This window comes from Mirounga leonina, unplaced genomic scaffold (assembly GCF_011800145.1).
Source record: "Mirounga leonina isolate KUSES-001 unplaced genomic scaffold, KU_Mleo_1.0 Mir_168, whole genome shotgun sequence".
NCBI lineage: Eukaryota > Metazoa > Chordata > Mammalia > Carnivora > Phocidae > Mirounga > Mirounga leonina.
Window position 1 is genome coordinate 46762760 of NW_023270426.1, and position 23417 is coordinate 46786176.

General features: G+C 37.0%; 1 protein-coding gene across 1 annotated transcript in view; it reads right to left on the reverse strand.

Annotated features, from left to right (window-relative positions):
- The window catches only part of ANKRD31 (ankyrin repeat domain 31), a 140655-nt gene that overhangs the window by 19686 nt on the left and 97552 nt on the right, over nt 1–23417 (reverse strand). The window contains exons 21-22 of the mRNA XM_035015066.1: nt 18574–18670; nt 10901–11900 (exon numbers count right to left, since the gene is read on the reverse strand). Of these exons, the coding sequence (XP_034870957.1) occupies nt 10901–11900; nt 18574–18670 (1097 nt within the window). The remainder of the gene's footprint in view (nt 1–10900; nt 11901–18573; nt 18671–23417) is intronic.

Here is a 23417-nt window from a genome sequence, read left to right on the forward strand (position 1 = left end):
AAACAAAAATTAAGAAGGAAAAATACCTGAAATATGTGAACTTCTGCTTTTGTCCATGATGAAGTAATAGGAACCAGACTTACCCTAACAAAGAAAAAACAAACAAAATATATGGAGCAACGGTTTGCAAGGTACCAAACATCAGGCAACATAGTACAGTGATCCCTGAGAAATGAGAAATTAATGAGATGAGCCTTCCAAGTGTCCCAGCTCACTGCCTTGAGAGTTTCCAGGTCATGGTGCAGGGAGAGGGAATCCAGGCAAAGCCTGTGGACTCCCTGAGTTGAGGAGACAGACCAGAGTCCACGGAAGCAAAGTGCCTAGAGTTTGCAGGACAGAATACTGAGAAGAGAGACATACAAAGAAAGAGAACTCTGCAGATCTTCAGGGGGGGTCCTCTTTAAGTATTCAGCTGAGTAGTGATTGGCCATGTTTGAGAGCAAATTACCCAGGGCTGGGAAAAGAACCACCTGAGAAGATTAGAAGTAATGACACCTGGCATTCTCAAAGGTCAGAAATAGTGCCTGTTCCCAACAGCAAGACTAGAAAACCTCAATACTGGTGGGGCATTGGTTGGGTACACAGAAGAGCCTTACCTCAGTAGTGGCAAATAATTAGCCCTAGATTGAACACATGCTCCAATCCTGCCTACCAAATCTTTTTTTTTTTTTTTTAAAGATTTTATTTATTTATTTGACAGAGAGAGACACACAGCGAGAGAGGGAACACAAGCAGGGGGAGTGGGAGAGGGAGAAGCAGGCCTCCCGTGGAGCAGGGAGCCCCACACGGGGCTCGATCCCAGGACCGTGGGATCATGACCTGAGCTGAAGGCAGACGCTTAACGAATGAGCCACCCAGGCGCTCCCTGCCTACCAAATCTTAAAAGCAAGACCCACAAGGATCAAATTGTTTCCAAGGAACTTAACTGTATCCTAAAACAAATCTACAAAATATTTATAAGAATAAAAAAATATCCAGCATCCAACAAGGTAGATTTCACAATGTGTGGGATTCAATAAGAAGTTAACAGACCTGGCTGTGAATTGTGCAAGACTGTTGAATCTCAGGTCTGTACCTCTGAAACAAATAATGCAATATATGTTAAGAAAAAAAAAGAAGAAGAAGAAGAAGAAGGTAGCAGGAGGGGAAAAATGAAGTGGGGGAAATCGGAGGGGTAGATGAACCATGAGAGACGATGGACTCTGAAAAACAAACTGCGGGTTCTAGAGGGGAGGGGGGTGGGAGGATGGGTTAGCCTGGTGGTGGGTATTGAGGAGGGCACATTCTGCATGGAGCACTGGGTGTTATGCACAAACAATGAATCATGGAACACTTCATCTAAAACTGATGATGTAATGTATGGGGATTAACATAAGAATAAAAATAAAAATTAAAAAAAAAAAGAAGTTAACAGACCTGGAAATTAGTAGGAAAATACAACCCATACAGAAGAGATAAAGCAATCAACTGAAAATGACTGAGAACTGGTAAGAATGTTAGAATTAGCAGATAACGACATTAAGTAGTTATTACAATCATATTCCACATGTTCAGAAGTTATGTGGAGACATGGAAAATATTTTTAAAAAGACCAAAATCATACTTCTAGAGATGAAAATTACAATGTATGAGATGAAGAATACACTGGATAGTTACAGATTAGACATTTTGATCAAAAAGATTAGTAAATTCAAAGACAAAGCAATAAGTACTGTAGAAAAATGAAATACAGAGAAAAGAGAATTTTTTTTTTTTAAAGATTTTATTTATTTATTTGACAGAGAGAGACACAGCGAGAGAGGGAACACAAGCAGGGGGAGTGGAAGAGGGAGAAGCAGGCTTCCCACAGACAGGGAGCCTGATGCGGGGCTCAATTCCAGGACCCTGGGACCATGACCTGAGCCGAAGGCAGATGCTTAACGACTGGGCCACCCAGGTGCCCCAAAAAGATAATTTTAAAAAATGAACAGATCGGGCGCCTGGGTGGCTCAGTTGGTTAAGCGACTGCCTTCGGCTCAGGTCATGATCCTGGAGTCCCGGGATCGAGTCCCGCATCGGGCTCCCTGCTCAGCAGGGAGTCTGCTTCTCCCTCTGACCCTCCTCCCTCTCATGCTCTCTGTCTCTCATTCTCTCTCTCTCAAATTAAAAAAAAAAAATTAAAAAAATAAAATAAAAATGAACAGATCATCAGTGAATTGTGGAATGATTTCAAGCAATCCAATATGTGTGTAATAAGAGGTTCTAAAAGGAGGGAAGGGAAGAAAAAACATTTGAAGAAATAATGGCTGAAATTCTTCCACATCTGAGATTCACATGTGGAACCCAGAGATTCAAGAAATTCAATAACCCCTAAGCATAAGAAACATGAAAAAAATTACACTAATGCTCCTCATAATCAAAATTGCTTAAAACCAGGTAAAATCTTAAAAGCAAAAAAACCCCCAAAAAAATCCAAAAAAAAAAGCAGCCAGAAGGAGGAAAAAAAGACCCATTACTTACAGAGGAACTAGGTTAAGAACAACAGTGTATTTAAACAAGAAAGAAAACAAGCAAGCAAGAAAACAGTGGAGCAACATCTTTCAAGTAAAGGAAAAAACTCTTTCAACATAAAAGTCTATATCTGGCAAAAATACCTTTCAAAAATAAAGGTGAAATAAACTTTTTCAGACATGCAAAAGTCAAAAGGATTCATTATCAGCAGAAGACCTTCAATATAGGAAATGTTAAAGACAGTCCTCCAGGCAGAAGAAAAATGGTAGCAAATGGCAATCAGGATCTACATAAAGGAAACAAAAGCAGAAATGGTAACTACATGACAGAAATACTTTTCTTATTATTTAAATCTGCTTAAAAGATAACTGACTGCTTAAACAAAAATAATAATGTAGTGTGGAATTTATAACATTAGGTAAAGGTAAAATATATGGTAACACAAAGGTCAGGAGTAGAGAAATGGAAGCATACTAGTTTGAGGTTCTTACAGTATATATGAAGTGGTATAATATTACTTACAGGTAGACTGGGAGAAGTTAAAAATATGTTCTATAAACTCTAAAGCCACAACTGAAGTAAAGAGTTGTAGCTAATAAACCAACAAAGGAGATAAAGCATAAAAAAATGAAAAAGGGAACAAAGAAGAGATGAGAGAAATAGAAACAGATGCCATGTGATAGATTTAAACCTAACTACATCAAAAGTCCCGCTGAATATAAATATTCTTTTTTTTAAGATTTTATTTATTTGAGAGAGAGCATGAGAGCGCATGAGTGGGGGGAAGGACAGAGGGAGCAGGACAAGCAGACTCCCTGCTAAGCAGGGAGCCCAATGTGGGGCTCAGTCCCAGGACTCTGAGATTATGATCTGAGCCAAAGTCAGATGCTTAACTGAATGAGCCACCCAGGTGCCCCGAATGTAAATATTCTAGAATCAACTTCTGGTATGACAATGTGAGGATCCAGTCCCAGATAAAAAGTATTTAAAAAAATAGTTTAAATCTGGAACTGGTCATAAACGCATGCAGCAAATAAAGAGCCATCTATTCAGCAAAATCTATGACAACTAGGTGGGAAAAAAAAGGTGAGTCTGTGGTATGTGAACCAAGATTGCTCTCTTCCTCCCCCTTCCCATCTCAGTGAGGTGCAGATTTCACTCCAGATTCCACTTGCAGCCAAGAACACAGGGCTCCCTCTCCCTATAGCCTCCAATCAGAGGGCTACCTTCTTGTTAGGGGAAGGATATCAGTTTTTCTCATCTTGCCCTCAGCTATCTCTTGCTAAGGCTAAATTCTGAGTGCAGCCAAGAGGTAGGGGAACCCTTCTGTGAAGCCTGTACTGGTGAGGCAGAGGCTCCACCTTTGGCATGGTGGCACTGAGACTAGTAGGACCCTGATCACCCCTAGCTGGCTTGTAAGGTAGTGGTTTCATGTCAGGAGAGACAAGCTGTAAAGGCATGAGGCTAACGTGCCTGCCTTGGCTAAATGCTCAGCTCCTAAAGCCGGGTGTCTTTCAGAGAAAAGTTGCTATGTCCCCACCCCAGCTCCAGAGCTATGGCACAGTGATTTTGTCTTGGAAAAGAAGCAAGCCTTAAAACAGATGGTTCCTAATCTCCTCCAAAGGAAATGACTTCATTTACAACAGACCATGGAGAAGTTCAAGCTCAAGGGCACTTTAAAGGCAGTACAGGTTGTGGTAAAAAGCAATTGGAAGTAAATTGGTAGATTCACTGGGGATACAGGCTGAATTGCAGGCTGGCTAGTTTTTAGGAGAGAACTGGGAAAGAAATAGTAGGGAGGAGCATTCCTAGAATAAACTCAAACACTGACTTCATAAACTATCCCTTCAAAGGAACACACACTTGACTGGATTAGTCTGTAGAGCAATTTATGCTCCAGGTCATCACTGAAAACAATATAATAATTAACCAGCAATAACTGGAGCTTAATGGCTAGGTATAGAGAGGGAAAGAGACAGTCAAAGAGAGACCTGCCAAGGTCTCAGTCTATGTGGTACAGTATCAAAAGTTTAACACTATAGTAGGGAAAAATAACCTCCACTAAAACAATCTAGCCAATAACTAAATAAGCAGGCACATAACAACAACAAGCCTAAGAGAAGGTGGGGGCCAGTACACAGAGTTGCTACATCTTTCAAAATATATAAGATGTCCAGTTCCAACCAAAAACTGACATGTGGAAAAACAGGAAACTATGACACATACATCAAAACAAATAAAGCAACAGAAAACATCTGTGAGAATGACTAAATGTTGGATTTAATAAAGACTTTTTTTTAAAAAAAGATTTTATTTATTTATTTGACAGAGAGAGACACAGCTAGAGAGGGAACACAAGCAGGGGGAGTGGGAGAGGGAGAAGCAGGCTTCCTGCCAAGCAGGAAGCCCAATGCAGGGCTCGATCCCAGGACCCCAAGATCATGACCTGAGCCGAGGGCAGACGCTTAACGACGGAGCCACCCAGGTGCCCCTTAACAAAGACTTCTAAACAGTCATTATAAAAATGTTAAAATAATGAAAAGAAACTATAAATAAAGAAGTAAAGGAAGGTATGATGATAGTGTCATATCAAAGATAGAATATCAATAAAGAGACAGAATTTATAAAAAAGAACCAAATAGAAGTTATGGACTTGAAAAGTATAATAACTGAAATGAAAAATTTACTAGAGGGGTTCAACAGATTCATGATGTCAGAAGAAAGAATTAATAAACCTGAAGGATCAACAGAGATTATGAAGGCTGAAGAACAGAAAGAAAAAAGGATGTAGAAAAATGAAAAGGCCTCACAGAAATGTGGGACATCATTAAACACATTAACATATGCATAATGGGAGTACTAGAAGGACAAGAGAGAGAAAAAGGAACAGAAAACATACTTGAAAAAATAATGGCTGAAAACTTCTCAAATTTACTGAAAAACATTAATCTGTATTTTCAGAAGGAGGCTCAGTGACTTCCAAGTAGGATAAACATGAAAAAATTCATAAACAGATACATGCTGAAAGTCAAAGACAATGAGAAAATATTGAAAGAAGCAAGAGAAAAATGACATCACTTACAAGGTAGCCCTAAGAAGATTACTAGCTGGCTTCTTATCAGAAACAATGGAGGCCAGAAGCAGTGGAATAACATATTCAAAGGGTATAAAGAAAAAAGTGTCAACCAAGAATCCTATATCCAGCAAAGCTACCTTTCAAAAATAAAGTTAAATAAAAACATTCCCAGGTAAACAAAAATGGAGAGAATCTGTTGCTAGCATACCTGATAAGAAATACCAGAGGAAGTTTTTCACGTTGAAAGCAAGTGACCCCAAATGGTAAAATGAATCCACATGAGAAAACAAATAGCATCAGTAAAGGTAATTACACATTATAAAAGACAGTATGGACAAATATTTCTTCTCCTTTCTTCTCTTAACTGATTTAAAAAATAATTATATAAAACAATAGATATATAATGTACATATTTGGAAATAGCAAAAAGGAGATGGGTGGGAGCAAAGTTTTCTTTTGCTAAGGGAATGATACCAGATGGTAATTCAAATCCACAGGAACAAATGAAAGGGTAAATAAGAAGGTTAATATAACAAAATCTATAAACATACACTTGCTTACTTCTGTTTCTTTACAAATCACAAGATAAATAAAGTCATAATCATAACAATGAATTGTTTCATTTATAACATTTATATATATAATACATATAATAATAATATCATGGAAAGAGGGACAGAGCTATGTAGGAATTACACTTCTTTGTCTCACTAGAATTAGGTTAGTATAAATCTGAAGCTGATTCTGATAAGTGAAGATGTCCTAGGGTAAGCACTATGGAAATACCTCGAAAAATACGGTGAAAAAAAGTCACTGAAGAAACTAAAATGCTATAATGGAAAATATTCACTTAATGCAAAAGAAAGTAATAAAGAAGTACAGAGGAACAAAAAAGACATGAGACATTGAAAACAAAAGTAAAACAGCAGACATAAATCCAATAATATTAATAACATTAATTGAATGAGAGTGGATTAAAAAAACCTACTCAAAGGCAAAGGTTGTCAGACTAAGTTAAAAAAACAAGATCCAATTTAGCAATTTGTGCATACACAAAACAGACTAAATTGAAAGAGACAAGTAAATTGAACATGAAAGGATGGAGAAAGATATATCATGCAAACAGCAACCTCAAAAAAACTGGAGCAGCTATAACTAATATCACACAAAATAGACTTTAGAACAAAAAATGTTACTAGAGATAATGAGGGACATTTTGTAATGAGGAGAGGGTTAATGCATCAGGAAGATATAATTATAAACACACATGCACATAATGAAAGAGCACTGACACACATGAAACAAAAATTAACAGAAATGAAGGGTGAAATGGACAATTCAACAGTAACAGAACTCCACTTTGTTTTCTATTAACAACACAACTCCACTTTCATTAATGTCTAGAACAAACGGCAGAAGATCAATGAGAAGAGAGAAAACTTGAGCAGCGCTATAAACCAACTAGACCCAAAAGGCATCTATAAAAAACTTCTCCTAACAAGAGAAGAATATTCTTCTCATGTGCTCATGGAACTTTTTTTAGGATGGGCCATCTGCTAGTAAAGCCATAAAATAAATCTCAGAAAATTTAAAAGGATTGAAATAATACTAAGTATATTCTCTAAATGCAACAGAATGAAATTAGAAATTAATAATAAAAAAATGGAACACTCACAGTTATGTGGAAATCAAACAACATACTCCTAAATAACTAATGGGTTAAAGAGGTGATCAAAAGGCAAATTAGAAAATACTTTGAAATGAATGAAAACGAAGATACAACATACCAAAAACTATGGGATGCAGCAAAAGCAGTGGATCAAAGGGAAATTTATAGCTGTAAATGCCTATATGGAAAAAGAAGAAAAATCTCAAATCATTAACCTAAACTTACACTGATGACACTGGAAAAAAAACAGCAAACTAAACCCAAAGCATGCAGAAAGAAGGAAATAAATATTAGAGTGGAAATAAATAAAAGAGGCAATAGAAAAACAATAGATAAAATCAGTAAAATCAAAAGTGATTCTTTGAAAATATTAACAAAATCAAAGTTTTAGCTAGACTGACCAAGAAAAACAAGTGAAGAGACTCAAATTACTTAAGGTCAGCAATGAAAATGGGTACACTGCTACTGAACCAAGTGAAATAAAAAAGGATTACAAGAGAAACTATCAAGAATTCTATGCCAATAAATAAGATAAAAGAGACAAATTTCTAGAAAGATAAAAACTACCAAAAATGATTCAAGAAGAGACAATTTGAAAAAACCTGTAAGTAAAGAGACTGAATTAACACAAAAAAACTATCTACAAAAAAAAATCCCAGTACAGATGGCTTCACTGCTGATTACTCTCAAACATTTAAAGAAGACTTAAAACCAGTATTCTGTGTCACCAATATTCCAAAAGATAGAAAACAAGAAACACTTTTGTGAGACAAGTATTACCTTAATACCAAACCAGACAAATACAAGAAAACTACAGATCAATATCTTCAATAAATATGGATGTAAAAATCCTCAACAGCCTACTAGAAAGCCAAATCCAGCAACATATAAAAAGAATTATATACCATGACCAAGTATGATTTGTCTGCTTTCCCAGGAATGCAAGGTTGGTTTACTATCCAAAGATCAAATAATGTTATACAATATATCAATAGAATACAAACCAAAATCCACATGATCATCTCAATATATGTGGAAAGAACATCTGACAAAATCTAATACCCCTTCTGATAAAAACATTCAAGAAACTAGGAAAAGAAAGAACTTACTCAGCCTGATTAAGGGCATTTATGAGAAAACCTACAGCTAACATTGTATTTAACAGTGAAAGACTAAATTTTTTCTAAGAAACATAGTTTTAGGGAAAAAAAATAGAAGTTTGATCTTATTATTTTATTTCAACACTGTACTGGAGGTTTTAGCTAGTGCATCCAAAATAGAAATAAAAAGCATTCACAATGGAAAAGAAAGAAGTAAAACTGTCTTTATTTATAGACAACATGATCATCTATATAGAGAATCCAATGAAATCTCCAAAAATTTATAGGAAGTAGTGAGTTTAGCAAGGTTGTATGATAACATCTCAAAATACAAAAAACAATTGTATTTCTACCTATTAGCAATAAACAACCAAAAATTAAAACTTAAAAAATGTCATATATAATACTATCAAAAACATGAAATACTTAGGGATAAATCTGATAAAAGACGTGAAAGACCTTTATATTGACTTCTACAACTGCTGGGAAAAAAGGAGAAGACCTAAATTAACAAGAGCTATATCATGTTCATGGTTTAGACAACTTAATATTGCTAAAAGCATGTCATTTGTCTCAAAATTACAGATTCAACTCAATACCATTAAAAATAATAGCACCCCTTTTTTAAAAAAAGAAACTGAAAAACTCACTCTAAAATTCATATGGGATTGCAAATGACCTAGAATAGCCAAAACACTTTAGAAAAGGGAGAACAAAATTGGAGGACTAACACTACCTGATTTTTTAGAAAAGATTTTATTTATTTATTTGAGAGAGTGGGTGTGCATGCATGAGCAGGGAGAGGGGCAGAGGGGGAGGGAGAGGGATAAGTCAACTCCATATTGAGCATGGAGCCTGACGTAGGGCTCGATCTTATGACTCTGAGATCATGACCTGAGCTGAAACCGAGAGTCAGCTGCTTAACCGACTGAGCCACCCATGTGCCCCAACACTACTGTCACAGATGAAATGACAAATGAACTGTAGTTTGTTCTACACACTACACAACAATAAAGAAGGAATTAACTACTTATATATGCTCTAATGGCGGTGATTCTCAAATAATTATGTTCAGAAAAAAGAAGCCAGACAAAAATGAATACATATGGTGTAATTCCATTTTTACAGAATTCTTAGACATGCAAGCTAAAGTACAGGGACAAGAAGCAGAACAGTAATTGTCTAGAGCTCAGCATGGGAAGAAAGGGGTATGAAGGAGGTATACAATAAGGCAAAAAGAAACTTTTGGGGGTGATGGATATGTTCATTACCTTGTTTGTGGTCATGGTTTCACAGGTGTATACATATGTCAAAATCTGTCAAACTGCATAATTTAAATACATGTAGTGTATGTTAATCATATCTCAATAAAGCTGTTAAGAAATAGTCAAAATATGAAAAGTTATATTGAAATTTTATTATAGCTGACCCAGAGAAATAGCCACAACTGTCAAAATCTGAGTTAACATAACTAATTTACTAACTAAAATCTGAGTCGCTTTGGCTAATCTGAAGTAGGTACTACTTAACAATAAACTGGTTGACAGGCAAGCAAACAGGAACATCAAGGGACCTGAGATCAAGCTACTAACTTGGTCTTTACACTACTGTTTGGAATTTTAAAATTAATTTTTTTTGCTCCTAACTTATAAGTAAAGTTTATTAGGAAAAACCTTATTAACCAGAAATGGAAGGACTAGAAACAGTGGTCATTCACATTAAATTCTGGTTAGCCAGGACTGCTTTCTGTTCAACTAGTGATCCCTAAGCAAAGAAGCATTCTAGGACTCCTGCAGTCACTGCCACTCCGAATTCCTCTTTCAAAAAGTGAATGTGGGCAAAGGAGAGAGGAAAACTCTTTTGTAGGTATTTCTAGTAGAACAATTTTTTTCCTTTTCTATTTTTATGCATTATGTGATATTGTTTTAATTGAGTCAGATTTATCCAAATTCCAAGGTACTTCTTGTTTCTAAATTGAGCTCCTATGGAAGAGGAATTTATTCCTATCCCTTATCAGGGGAAGCTTTAGCAGTATGCAGTAATTCTCTAAACTCTGAAACCAAAGAAAGCTCCAATTTATTATGTTTATGCTGTTCTTAAATCCTTCCTGAGTCAATATAATTGACTAATTCTGTCCTCAGAGCCCAAAGGTGCTTGTGGCCAAAATGTATAGAGCAATCCTAAAAACATGATTTCACTCACTAAGAACATAGTGGCATATCCCTTCATTCAAGAAGCCCAGCCAAGGGGCGCCTGGGTGGCTCAGTTGGTTAAGCGTCTGCCTTCGGCTCAGGTCATGATCCCAGGGTCCCGGGATCGAGTCCCGCATCGGGCTCCCTGCTCGGCAGGGAGTCTGCTTCTCCCTCTGACCCTCCCCCTCTCATGTACTCTCTCTCATTCTCGCTCTCTCAAATAAATAAATAAATCTTTAAAAAAAAAAAAAAAAAAAGAAGTCCAGCCAAACACTATTTCTCTAGTTAGAGCTAAAAGCCTACACTTTTTGAGAGCAACCTTTATTAACTTATTTATAAAATTACATGATTTTAGAGAAAAAAAATAGGATACCTGTGTTTTGAATTCCAGAATGTTATTTCCTGGATTAATTCTTCCAAGTAATATCAGATCCTTTATCTGCATACATTTCTTCCTAGTGCTGTAGTTTAAAGGCTTTCTTATCGTACGTTGACAGCCACACCCAGAGGAAGAGGAGTTCTGACTGTCACTAGCATGGGGAACAGCAAAAGCTGATTTTTTAAGATACGATTTCGTCTGATACCCAGTACTGCTGCTGCCTAAGGCATCAGTCCCTTGATGTGCCAGGGATTCTAATGTCCCCCTCGGTTGTTGCTGGGAAGCTATTTTCCTCTTCCTTCTTTTTGGATCACAACTGGTAGGAGCCTGATCGCAAATAAAAGTCGATGGATGGGCATCATTTTCAGCAAGTATGCTTGTAGTCTCTGAAATATTTAATGTACTAGTTACTGCTGAAGGACTACTATAGGATTTGTGCCCTTTGGCTGGAGTTTCTATAAGATCATTTTCTTTTTGCGAATGTTCTTCTTGAGTAATAAAGGCAACAGGTTGGGATGGTAATTTAATCTTCTTACTACCATCTGAATGTCTGGATTTTGATAACCCATCCAAGGTACAGTCATTGACATTTTGTTTAGAATTCAGTTCATTTCCAGAAAATTCTTCTCTTCTCACTGTTTCTGAGTTTACACAAGTGTTGGTATTTTGGCTGCCATTCCACATATCCAGAGACAACTGTGTTTCTTGCATGCTTCCACAAATACGGCCTATAGGAGAAAGTGAACCTGATTGGGGCTGCAATGAATTTTCCAGACTGGTAAGCTCTTGGCTCTCCTTTTCACTAGTGATTTCTGAGCTGGATGGCAGATTCCTCAAACTAGGACCAGACAGAGATGTAATGTTTTTATAGTTTTGAATTTTCTGGCTAATTTTTTTCTGTTTTTTTGCCACAACTAAAAGGTTCTTCTGTCTTGTGGCCAAGTTAGCCAGTTGTTCTCTCAGGACTCCTTGCTTAAATGATTCTACGGACACCCTAGAGAAAGAAACAGAAAGAGAAAAAAATACAAAAACAGTAGAAAACTTTTTTTTAGTAGTCATTTAGATTTTAAAGATACTTTGTCTCAATTTAAATTTAATTAGGCCAAAGTACACAAGAGTCTATTTTTGCAATGAATTTCCTCTGAGAGGGAAATGACTCTTAAGGTGAATAAGACTGCCTTTTCATAGAGGTGATGGTGTGGTTATCCATATTTACATTATTTACCAGTTGTGAGTCAGCTCTGAAAAACAAAACTGGCGTTGTTTAGTTGGAAGGTAACAACTGATGGCCAAGGAGGAATACCATTCTTTAAATCTGGAGTTTGCTTACCTCTTTATAGTGGAAAGGTGTATCAGGAAGTAACATTTAGGAATAAGTTCCACTTAAGTTCCCTTAGAGCTAGGGAGAAGTGAGACTGTTTTGTGAGTAATACCTAGGCTAGACCTGAGAAATGTTAGTCCATCAAGTAATTACTGTAATTATACTTTAAGGCTGTACAGAGAGAGGGACCACCCAGATAAACATTATCCTGTGTGACTATAAGGGGCTTGATTTTGAGAGAAAATGGCTGATCCATACACCTTTTTCTTTTGGTTATACCCACCTATTCTACAGTGACCTTCAGGATACTAGACTCTTTGTTTCCAGTAATTCTCAAACTTTTTGGTCTTATGACTTTTTTATACTCTTAAAAATTTTTGAGGAACCCAAAGGGCTTTTGTTTATATGGGTATATCTATTAATATTTACTGTTTTAGAAAATAAAACAGAAAATTTTAAAACACAAGAATATACAAGCATACATTCCGTTAGCTATTAGAATAATGATGTTATCACAGTTCATGTGGCCTCTAGAAAATTCCATTACACACTCATGAGAGAATGCGAGCCAAAAAGGCAAATAACATCTCAGTTTTATTATAAAAATAGTTTTGACTTCACACACCCCTTTAAATGGTCTCAGGGACCCTCAGGGATCGCCCTTAAGCAGCTGCTTTAAGGGACAGCAATAGTATAGATATCTGTCTCTCCTATCGCAGTTTAGAGTTGTTAGTATTGAATTCCAAGCAGAATGGATGTTAAAGTGAGTAGCAGATGTAAGTGGAAGAAGCAGCAGCAGAAGTTAGATAAGCAAACAACTAGTAGCATAAAATGCAAGAAGCTGGATAGAGGAGAAAGAAAAAAATTAGTAATATCACATTTAAAACAGAGTTCAGATAGAAAAATAAAAGTGCATTTCAGATTACAAGATTTTAAGTCTTATAGCAATATTAATAAGGATTTACACACCTACAAACCCAACTGATCAAGAACTTTCCAAAATTCTTGGTATATTGTTAATCATAGGACATAAAAGAAAATAGAAGCTAGCCTTCTCCAAAGCCTTCTAGAAAATATCCTGCAGTCAATTACCCACCTATAGGTCTTTTAAGCTCACTTGCATTATACTGATAGGAAAATAGGAAATAGACATGAAATTGTGATACTTATTCACTGGAGAGAAAAGCAAAATGAAGACAGAAGATTTATAAATGAAAACAGGAAACTGATTTTTAAATAAGTTCAGAAAAAAATTGAATATGCAATAGATGTCAAATGTTTACAAGAATATAAAGGAAATTAGAAAGAGCACATGTGAATAAATAATGTCAAAAAGGTATCTACAATCCCATATTCACAGCAGCATTATTAAAAATAGCCGAGACATGGAAACAACCTACATGTCCATCAAAGGATAAATAAATAAAATGTGGTATGTACGTACATACACACACACACACACACACACACAGAAATATTATTCAGCCATGAAAAAGAAAGAAATCCTCCCATTTTTGACAATATGCACAGACGTTGAGAGCATTATATTAGGTGAAATAAGTCAGAAACAGAAAAACAAATACTGTATGGTCTCACTTATATGTGCAATCTAAAAAACCACAAAAAACTGAACCCACAGATACAGAGAACAGTTTGGTGGTTGCCAGAGGTGGAAGGTGGAGGGTGGGTGAAATGGGTGAAGGGAGCCAAAAGGTACAAATATCTAGTAATATAATAGGTAAGTCATGGGGATATAATGTACAGCATGGTGATTATAGTTAATAATACTGTATTGTATATTTGAAAGTTGCTAAGAGAGTAAATCTTAAAAGTTCTCATCATTGAGAAAAGAAGAGGCATATATAGCTAAGTCTATAAAAAACTAATAAAAATAATGTCCAAACAAGAAAAAAATATATAACATTTTTCTTTTTCTTTAAAGATTTTATTTATTTATTTGAGAGAGAATGAGAGACAGAGAGCACGAGAGGGAGAGGGCAGAGGGGGAAGCAGACCCCCCGCTGAGCAGGGAGCCCGATGTGGGACTCGATCCCGAGACTCCAGGATCATGACCTGAGCCGAAGGCAGTCGCTTAACCGACTGAGCCACCCAGGCGCCCAACATTTTTCTTTTTTTATTATTATGTTCAATTAGCCAGCATATAGTACATCATTAGTTTTTGATGTAGTGTTCAATGATTCATTAGTTGTGTATAACACATCTTTCTCAAGAAAAGGACAAAAAGCAATATATAACCAATATCATCAAGATGAAACCTCTTAAAAACTCTAAGAAGTTTAGAAATACACAAAACTAAATAATATACATGGTTACACTGCTTGGAAAGACGACATTTGTGATAGCAAAATAAAAATTTGTAATGTAAAAAATCTGAGTTCACTACAGAAAGAAATTTATTTTGGGGATTCATGACTAGAGACATTTTCATAAAATTCTTGGCTGTAGACAACTTTTTAAGATACTAAGATGTCTTAAAGGACCCAAATAAATAAAATCACGAATGAAAGAGGAGAGATCACAACCAACACCAAAGAAATACAATTATAAGAACATATTATGAGCAACTATATGCCAGCAAATTAGATAATCTGGAAGAAATGGATACATTCCTAGAGATGTATAAACTACCAAAACTGAACCAGGAAGAAATAGAAAACCTGAACAGACCCATAACCAGTAAGGAAATTGAAGGAGTAATCAAAAATCTCCCAACAAACAAGAGTCCAGGGCCAGATGGCTTCCCAGGGGAATTCTACCAAACATTTAAAGCAGAATTAATACTTGTTCTTCTGAAACTGTTCCAAAAATAGAAATGGAAGGAAAACTTCCAAACTCATTTTATGAGGTCAGCAATGCCTTGATCCCAAAACCAGACAAAGACCCCATTGAAAAGGAGAAATAGGGCGCCTGGGTGGCTCAGTTGGCTGGGCGACTGCCTTCGGCTCAGGTCATGATCCCGGAGTCCCGGGATCGAGTCCCGCATCAGGCTCCCTGCTCAGCGAGGAACCTGCTTCTCCCTCTGACCCTCCCCCACTCATGTACTCTCTGTCTCTCTCTCTCAAATAAATAAATAAATCTTTAAAAAAAAAAAAAAGAAAAGGAGAAATACAGACCAATATCCCTGACGAACATGGATGTAAAAATTCTCACCAAAATACTAGCCAATAGGATCCAACAGTACATTAAAAGGATTATTCACCACGACCAAGTGGGATTTATTTCTGGGCTGCAAGGTTGGTTCAACATCCACAAATCAATGTGATATAATACATTAATAAAAGAAAGAACAAGAACCATATGATCCTCTCAATAGGTGCAGAAAAAGCATTTGACAAAGTACAGCATCCTTTCTTGAATAAAACTCTTCACAGTGTAGGGATAGAGGGTACATACCTCAATATCATAAAAGCCATCTATGAAAAACCCACAGCGAATACCATTCTCATTGGGGAAAAACTGAGAGCTTTTCCCCTAAGGTCAGGAACATGGAGGGATGTCCACTACCACCACTGCTATTCAACATAGTACTAGAAGTCCTAGCCTCAGCAATCAGACAACAAAAAGAAATAAAAGGCATCCGAATCGGCAAAGAAGAAGTCAAACTCTCCCTCTTTGCAGATGATACGATACTTCATGTGGAAAACCCAAAAGACTCCACCCCAAACTGCTAGAACTCAACAGGAATTCAGTCAAGTGGCAGGATATAAAATCAATGCACAGAAATTGCTGGCATTTCTATACACCAACAATAAGACAGAAGAAAGAGATATTAAGGAGTTGATCCCATTTACAATTGCACCCAAAACCATAAGATACCTAGGAATAAATCTAACCAAAGAGGCAAAGAATCTGTACTCAGAAAACTGTAGAATACTCATGAAAGAAACTGAGGAAGACACAAAGAAATGGAAAAATGTTCCATGCTCACGGATTGAAAGAACAAATATTGTGAAAATGTCTATGCTACCTAGAGCAATCTACACATTTAATGCATTCCTTATCAAAATACCATCAACTTTTTTCAAAGAAATGGAACAAATAATCTTAAAATTTATATGGAATATAAATTTCAATAGAAATTGAAAAATATTAGGTGCCTGGGTGGCTCAGTCGTTAAGCGTCTGCCTTTGGCTCAGGTCATGATCCCAGAGTCCTGGGATCGAGTCCCGCATCGGGCTCCCTGTTCCATGGGAAGCCTACTTCTCCCTCTCCCACTCCCCCTGCTTGTGTTCCCTCTCTTGCTGTGTCTCTTTCTCTGTCAAATAAATAAAATCTTTTAAAAAAAAAGAAATAAAAAAATACTGAATATATTTCCATATTCCTCTGGCTATTCCGAATAGCCAGAGGAATGTTGAAAAAGCAAAGCAAAGCAAAGCGGGTGGCATCACAATTCCGGACTTCCAGCTCTATTACAAAGCTGTCATCATCAAGACAGTATGGTATTGGCACAAAAACAGAAACAGATCCATGGAACAGAACAGAGAACCCAGAAATGGACCCCTCAACTCTATGGTCAACTAATCTTCGACAAAGCAGGAAAGAATATCCAATGGAAAAAAAGTCTCTTCAACAAATGGTGTTGGGAAAATTGGACAGCCACATGCAGAATGAAACTGGACCAATTCCTTACACCACACACAAAAATAGACTCAAAATGGATGAAAGACCTAAATGTGAGACAGGAATCCATCAAAATCCTTGAGAAGAACACAGGGAGCGACCTCTTCAACCTCAGCCATAGCAACTTCTTCCTAGAAACATCCCCAAAGGCAAGGGAAGCAAGGGCAAAAATGAACTATTGGGACTTCATCAAGATTAAAAGCTTTTTTTTTTTTTTAAAGATTTTATTTATTTATTCATAAGAGACAGAGAGAGAGAGAGAGGCAGGCTCCCCGCTGAGCAGGGAGCCCAATGCGGGACTCGATCCCAGGACCCTGGGATCATGACCTGAGCCGAAGGCAGATGCTTAACCAACTGAGCCACCCAGGCACCCAAGATTAAAAGCTTTTGCACAGCAAAGGAAACAGTCAACAAAATGAAAAGACAACCGACAGAATGGGAAAAGATATTTGCAAATGACATATCAGATAAAGGGCTAGTATCCAAAATCTATAAAGAGCTTATCAAACTCAACACCCAAAGAACAAAATAATCCAATCGAGCAATGGGCAGAAGACATGAACAGACATTTCTGCAAAGAAGACATCCAAATGACCAACAGACACATCAAAAAGTGCTCAACATCACTTGGCATCAGGGAACTACAAATCAAAACCTCAATGAGATACCACCTCACACCAGTCAGAATGGCTAAAATTAACAAGTCAGGAAACGACAGATGTTGGCGAGGATGGGGAGAAAGGGGAACCCTCCTACACTATTGGTGGGAATGCAAGCTGATGTAGCCACTCTGGAAAACAGTATAGAGGTTCCTCAGAAAGTTGAAAATTGTGCTACCCTACGACCCAGCAACTAGACTACTAGGGATTTACCCCAAAGATACAAATGTAGGATCTGAAAGGGCACGTGCACCCCAATGTTTACAGCACCAACGTCCACAATAGCCAAACTATGGAAAGAGCCGAGGAGCCCTTCAATAGACAAATGGATAAAGAAGATGTGGCATATATACACAATGGAATATTATGCAGCCATAGAAAAAACGAAATCTTGCCATTTGCAATGACGTGGATGGAACTAGAAGGTATTAAGCTAAGTGAAATAAGTCAATCAGAGAAAGACAATTTTCATATGTTCTCAGTGATATAAAGAATTTGAGAAACAAGACAGAGGATCATAGGGGAAGGGAGGGAAAAATGAAACAAGATGAAACCAGAGAGGGAGACAAACCATAAGAGACTCTTAATCTCAGGAAACAAACTACACTTGATCTTAGCCAAAAGGCCGAGAAGCGATCTCTCAGGAAACAAACTGATGGTTGCTGGAGTGGAGGGGGGTAGGAGGGATGGGGTGATTGGGTGATGGACACTGGGGAGGGTATTTGCTACGGTGAGCGCTGTGAATTGTGTAAGACTGTTTAATCACAGACCTATACCTCTGAAACAAATAATACATTATGTTAATAAAAAATATTTTTTAAAAAGATACTAAAATGTCTTTTTCTGAATATTTCAAGTAATAAAATAGAAAAATATCTTTCTGGGAAGTACAATTCCCCATGGAGGTAATAGATTAGATGACCTCATAAAGTCATTCTTTGGTCCTAAACAACATTTGTACTCTTAAGAAATTCTAGATCTAACTATTATACCTAAAAAGGGATAAATTATGAAAACTCTAAAGCATTCCTATTTTTTTCACTCACCTGTATTTTTTAGCCAGATCATCCCTTTCTGCTTTCTGTTTGGCAAGCACATTATCCATAATCTCTTTTATCTCTAACATCTTTTCAATGTATTGTTCTGGAAACACGGTAATAAAAAAAAAAGTCAGTTAAATGCGAGATAGTAAACGTTAAATTTGATCACACAGGACTCAGCCTTACTGTTACTCTTAAAAAGCCATTACTTCCCTATCCTGCTCCCTAATATCAGTGGCCCAGATATATAAATCAAGGCTTACTGAACTATGCCACCCTATGAAAGTACCCCGAATACAGCAGGCCAGCCTGAGTTCTAATCCTGCTACTCCACTAAGCTTTGAGAGCTTGGACATGTCAAATGACCTCTATGGTCACCTTCCTTATCTGTGAGAAGAGGTTAGTAAAGAAAGATAAATAGGAAAATAAATATTTTGTTAAAATTACTTTTTAAAATATAAAAGGAATACATTGTAAAAAAATTTTTCAAACAACATGAATGTTAACACAGAAGAAAAATAACCCCCTGCTTCTCCTCTTCTTTCACTCCACAAAAGAGACTACCATTAATACTTTGGTAGCAGTGTGTTTATTTGTGTGTGTAAAAGTTTTTAATATATTTAATGTATTATTCTATATATTTATATTATATGTAACTATATATTATATGTACTTAAAAATAAGAAGGATGCTATCAGTTTTTGTTCTCTACACTTAACACTTAGATAGGACTATATGATATCTAGGTTACTTAAAGATGCAGTATATAAAATTACTTTTACAATAATTACTTAAAATTTTCTTACTTTCTTCCACTACTTCCTAATTAAAGGCATCATGACCTCCCTCACCCATCACAAATCCACAAGATTTACACATAAACGTCAATTATGTCCAAATTCAGATTCCCAAGCAGCAAATGGAAAGGCTTAGATGAATACATTCTACCTCTTTTAAGTTACTTGTTATTTATTTCAGCTTTGGCTTTGTTTCTTAAGTTTTTTCCTAATTTTTTTAGCCAATGCATATTTTTCTAGATAATTTAACTAGAGAAAATCAGTGGTGGGAAATGAAATCAAGTTCAGAGTAGGAATTTGTTCCCTTTGCAAATCAGACAAATAATTTGATCAGTATAGTCAGTGTTCCCAGAGTAGTTTCTGTCTTGTTAATACTATGACTGAGGATTAATTTCATATGATGCATGTGCCAAAAAAGGGGGGAAATATAGATGATCACGAAAAATTTAGATATAAATTTGTTTGGCAGATTTGACATTATTTAATAAAAGATGTTCATACTATGTACCCTGTCACATTGGGTTTTTTTTTTTCTTCAAGATTTTATTCATTTATTTGAGAGAGAGAGAGCACAAGCAGGGGGAGGGGCAGAGGGAGAGGGAGTAGCAGACTCCCTGCTGAGTAGGGAGCCCTATGCGGGACTCAATTTCAGGACCCTGGGATCATGACCTGAGCTGAAGGCAGACACTTAACCAACTGAGCCACGCAGGCACCCACATTGGGTTTTTCTAACTGAAATTTAAATCACAGGTAAAAATAACATTATCATAGTAACCTAGAAGATTCTATATGTTTCTATAAAAAAAGATATAAAGAATTTTACATTAGGGATACCTGGGTGGCTCAGTCAGTTAAGCATCTGCCTTTGGCTCAAGTCATGATCCCAGGGTCCTGGGATCAAGTCCTACATCGGGCTCCTTGCTCAGCAGGGAGCCTGCTTTTCCCTCTGCTTGTGCGCTCTCTCTCTCTCTCTCAAATAAATAAATAAAATCTTCAAAAAAAAAAATTCTACATTAACTTGATACTATATACTTATTTACCAGATACATTAATCATTGATATCTTAGAGAAAACTTAGAAATTGCCCTAATATGTGTAAGATTTTAATATATGGTAATAAGGCATTAGAAAAACAAGGATGACAGAAATTATTCAACAAATAAGAGGAGGCAAATAGAGTAGTAATATGGGGGTGGGAGACTCTATTCTATCCTTATCTTGTGCCACGTGTGGAAGAGATTTCAAATGAATAAAAGAGTTAAAAAAATGAATAAAAGAGTTAAAACACTTAATAAAAAATAACATACAAAATGTTCAAAGTAAACATTTTTCTGGTCTGTTTGGTTGAGGCATTAAAGATATCTGATATCCAAGTGAATGCAAGACATCTATAAGAAAAACTTACAAAGAAATGTACACAATGGGATTCATTATTCTTGGATCCCTCAGCCAGATCAAAGATATAGAAGGTGTCAGAATACGGAGGTGGTGAATTTGTAAAGATACTTCAGAGAGCTATTGCTCAACTGGATGGGAATTTCTAATATGAGTAGCCAAAGCGAGAGGCGAGGTTTCTCTCCTTTATTCAAGCCTAACGGGGGTGGGGGTGGGGAGTCTCTCAAGAAGAGAGTAGTAACTTTGTTTTGAGGTGATGATGGACTCACACCTGGCTTCCTCCTTGAACATCTAGAGGTTGAGACCCTACAGAGAAGGACGTTTGGACAGCTGGGGAAAGGGAAAGTTGCTGCTAGAAATTAACTGTCCTCCCTTCTAATCACAGGTCCAGAGTGCCAGGATCCTGATGACTTGGTGTGGAGCCTGCCCTGTGGTCCTATGATGGCTTCTCCCTCAGAGAAAGAGCCTGTATAGGGTGGGACACCAAAAAAAAAAAAGAAGAAGAAAGAAGGAAGAAAGGAGGAAGGAAGGAGGGAGGGAGTAAGGAGGAGGGTAGAAGGAGGAGGAGGAGACTGAGAGGAGCCAGGGAAAGGAAAATGTGCTGTCCTGCCACACAGAAGCCAGGTAGAAGCTTCAGAACAGCCTCAGAAAACTGCTCTGAATAGACTAAGTTGTAGACATTTGCCAAGGATTGATGGAGTCAATGCAGTCAGTATTTAGTTACTAGCCAAGAACTCTAGAGTCCCATTGCCTTCCTCTCCTCCCTTAAACGGGCAGTGAGACGAAAATAAAGGGATCCTGACTAAAAAGAATTAAATTAAGTTATGAAGCATAGGGATGGGGAGGGGAGAAAAGTTTCTAATCTTAAAAGCATTAAAAGAAATAGCAAAGGAAAGGCTGATACATTTTACTATACAGAATTTGAAAATGTATGTACTTAAGCATAAATTAACACGTTACACATAAAAAGAGTTAAGTAGCTGAAAAACATATTTACAGCAGTTAAGGCAGAAAAGGGGTCAATAACTTGATTACATAAAATGGCTATTTATTAATAGACAAACAGGAATAGTCAATTCACAAAGCAGGAAATAAAACTAGAGAAAAATACCACTAATAATCAATAAGGCAAGTGAAAATATGAGGCATTAGGCATTCTTGTTATTAAACTACTAAAATTAATTTAAATGAAAATACTGAAGCTGTTAGCAGTGTAAAGGAAAAAAAACACTAATGTGTGTCAGTGAAAGTGCAAATTAAATTAGTATCTAATACTTTATGAAACAATTTATCAATACAAATCAATAGATTTAAAAATGTTTATATATTTTTGACCCAGTAGTTCCAATTCTGTTAATATTTCCTTTTTTTTTTTTAAGATTTTATTTATTTGACACAGAGAGAGAGAGAGAGCACACAAGCAGGGGGAGCAGCAGGCAGAGGGTGAGGGGGAAGCAGGCTCCCCGCCGAGCAGGGAGCCCTATGCAGGGCTCCATCCCAGGACCCAGAGATCATGACCTGAGCCAAAGGCAGCCGCTTAACCGACTGAGCCACCCAGGCGCCCCAATTATGTTAATATTTCCTAAGAAAAATATATGCTATAGAATAGCCAAAAATTTGAAAAATGTAAATTTTTTGCTCAACAAAAAGGGAAAAATTAAGCCCTGGAACATTTACAGAACAGGATACTATGCACCACTAAGAATAACAGCTACGGGGGAAAAAATGTTAAAATAGCAAATTTGGCATGATCCAAACTAAGTTTTTAATAATTTTAGTGAGGTATAACTGCATAGCTAAATTCTTAGAAAAAGAAAGGAAACAAATATTGTGGTGGGACAGTAGGTAATTTTAGCATATTTTTTCATCTTTATTATTTTTTGAAGTATATTTATATGCCTTTTTTTTTAAAGATTTTTTATTTATTTATTTGAGAGAGAGAGAATGAGAGAGAGCACATGAGAAGGGGGAGGGTCAGAGGGAGAAGCAGACTCCCTGCTGAGCAGGGAGCCCGATGCGGGACTCGATCCAGGGACTCCAGGATCATGACCTGAGCCGAAGGCAGACGCCTAACGACTGAGCCACCCAGGCGCCCCTTTATATGCCTTTTTAATAAAAAAATTATAAAATTAGGAAATTCACCTTAGGTGTATAAGATACTATAAATACTAAATAAAATATATGAACTATTCACATTTATTTGAGGGTATAAGTTATTTTGTATTATTTTCCTCAAATCATAACATGTACCATGTATTAGGCCAAGATGAAAGGCAGAATGGGTATAATTTAAAAGGAAATACTTATTTATTTATTAGATTTTATTTATTTATTTGAGACAGAGAGAATGAGAAAGAGGGAGCACATGAGAGGGGGGAGGGTCAGAGGGAGAAGCAGACTCCCTGACGAGCAGGGAGCCCGATGCGGGACTCGATCCAGGGACTCCAGGATCATGACCTGAGCCGAAGGCAGTCGCTTAACCAACTGAGCCACCCAGGAGCCCAGGAAATAATTTTTTAAAGACTATACAGTATGGGGCGCCTGGGTGGCTCGGTTAAGCGACTGCCTTCGGCTCAGGTCATGATCCTGGAGTCCTGGGATCGAGTCCCGCATCGGCCTCCCGGCTTGGTGGGGAGCCTGCTTCTCCCTCTGACCCTA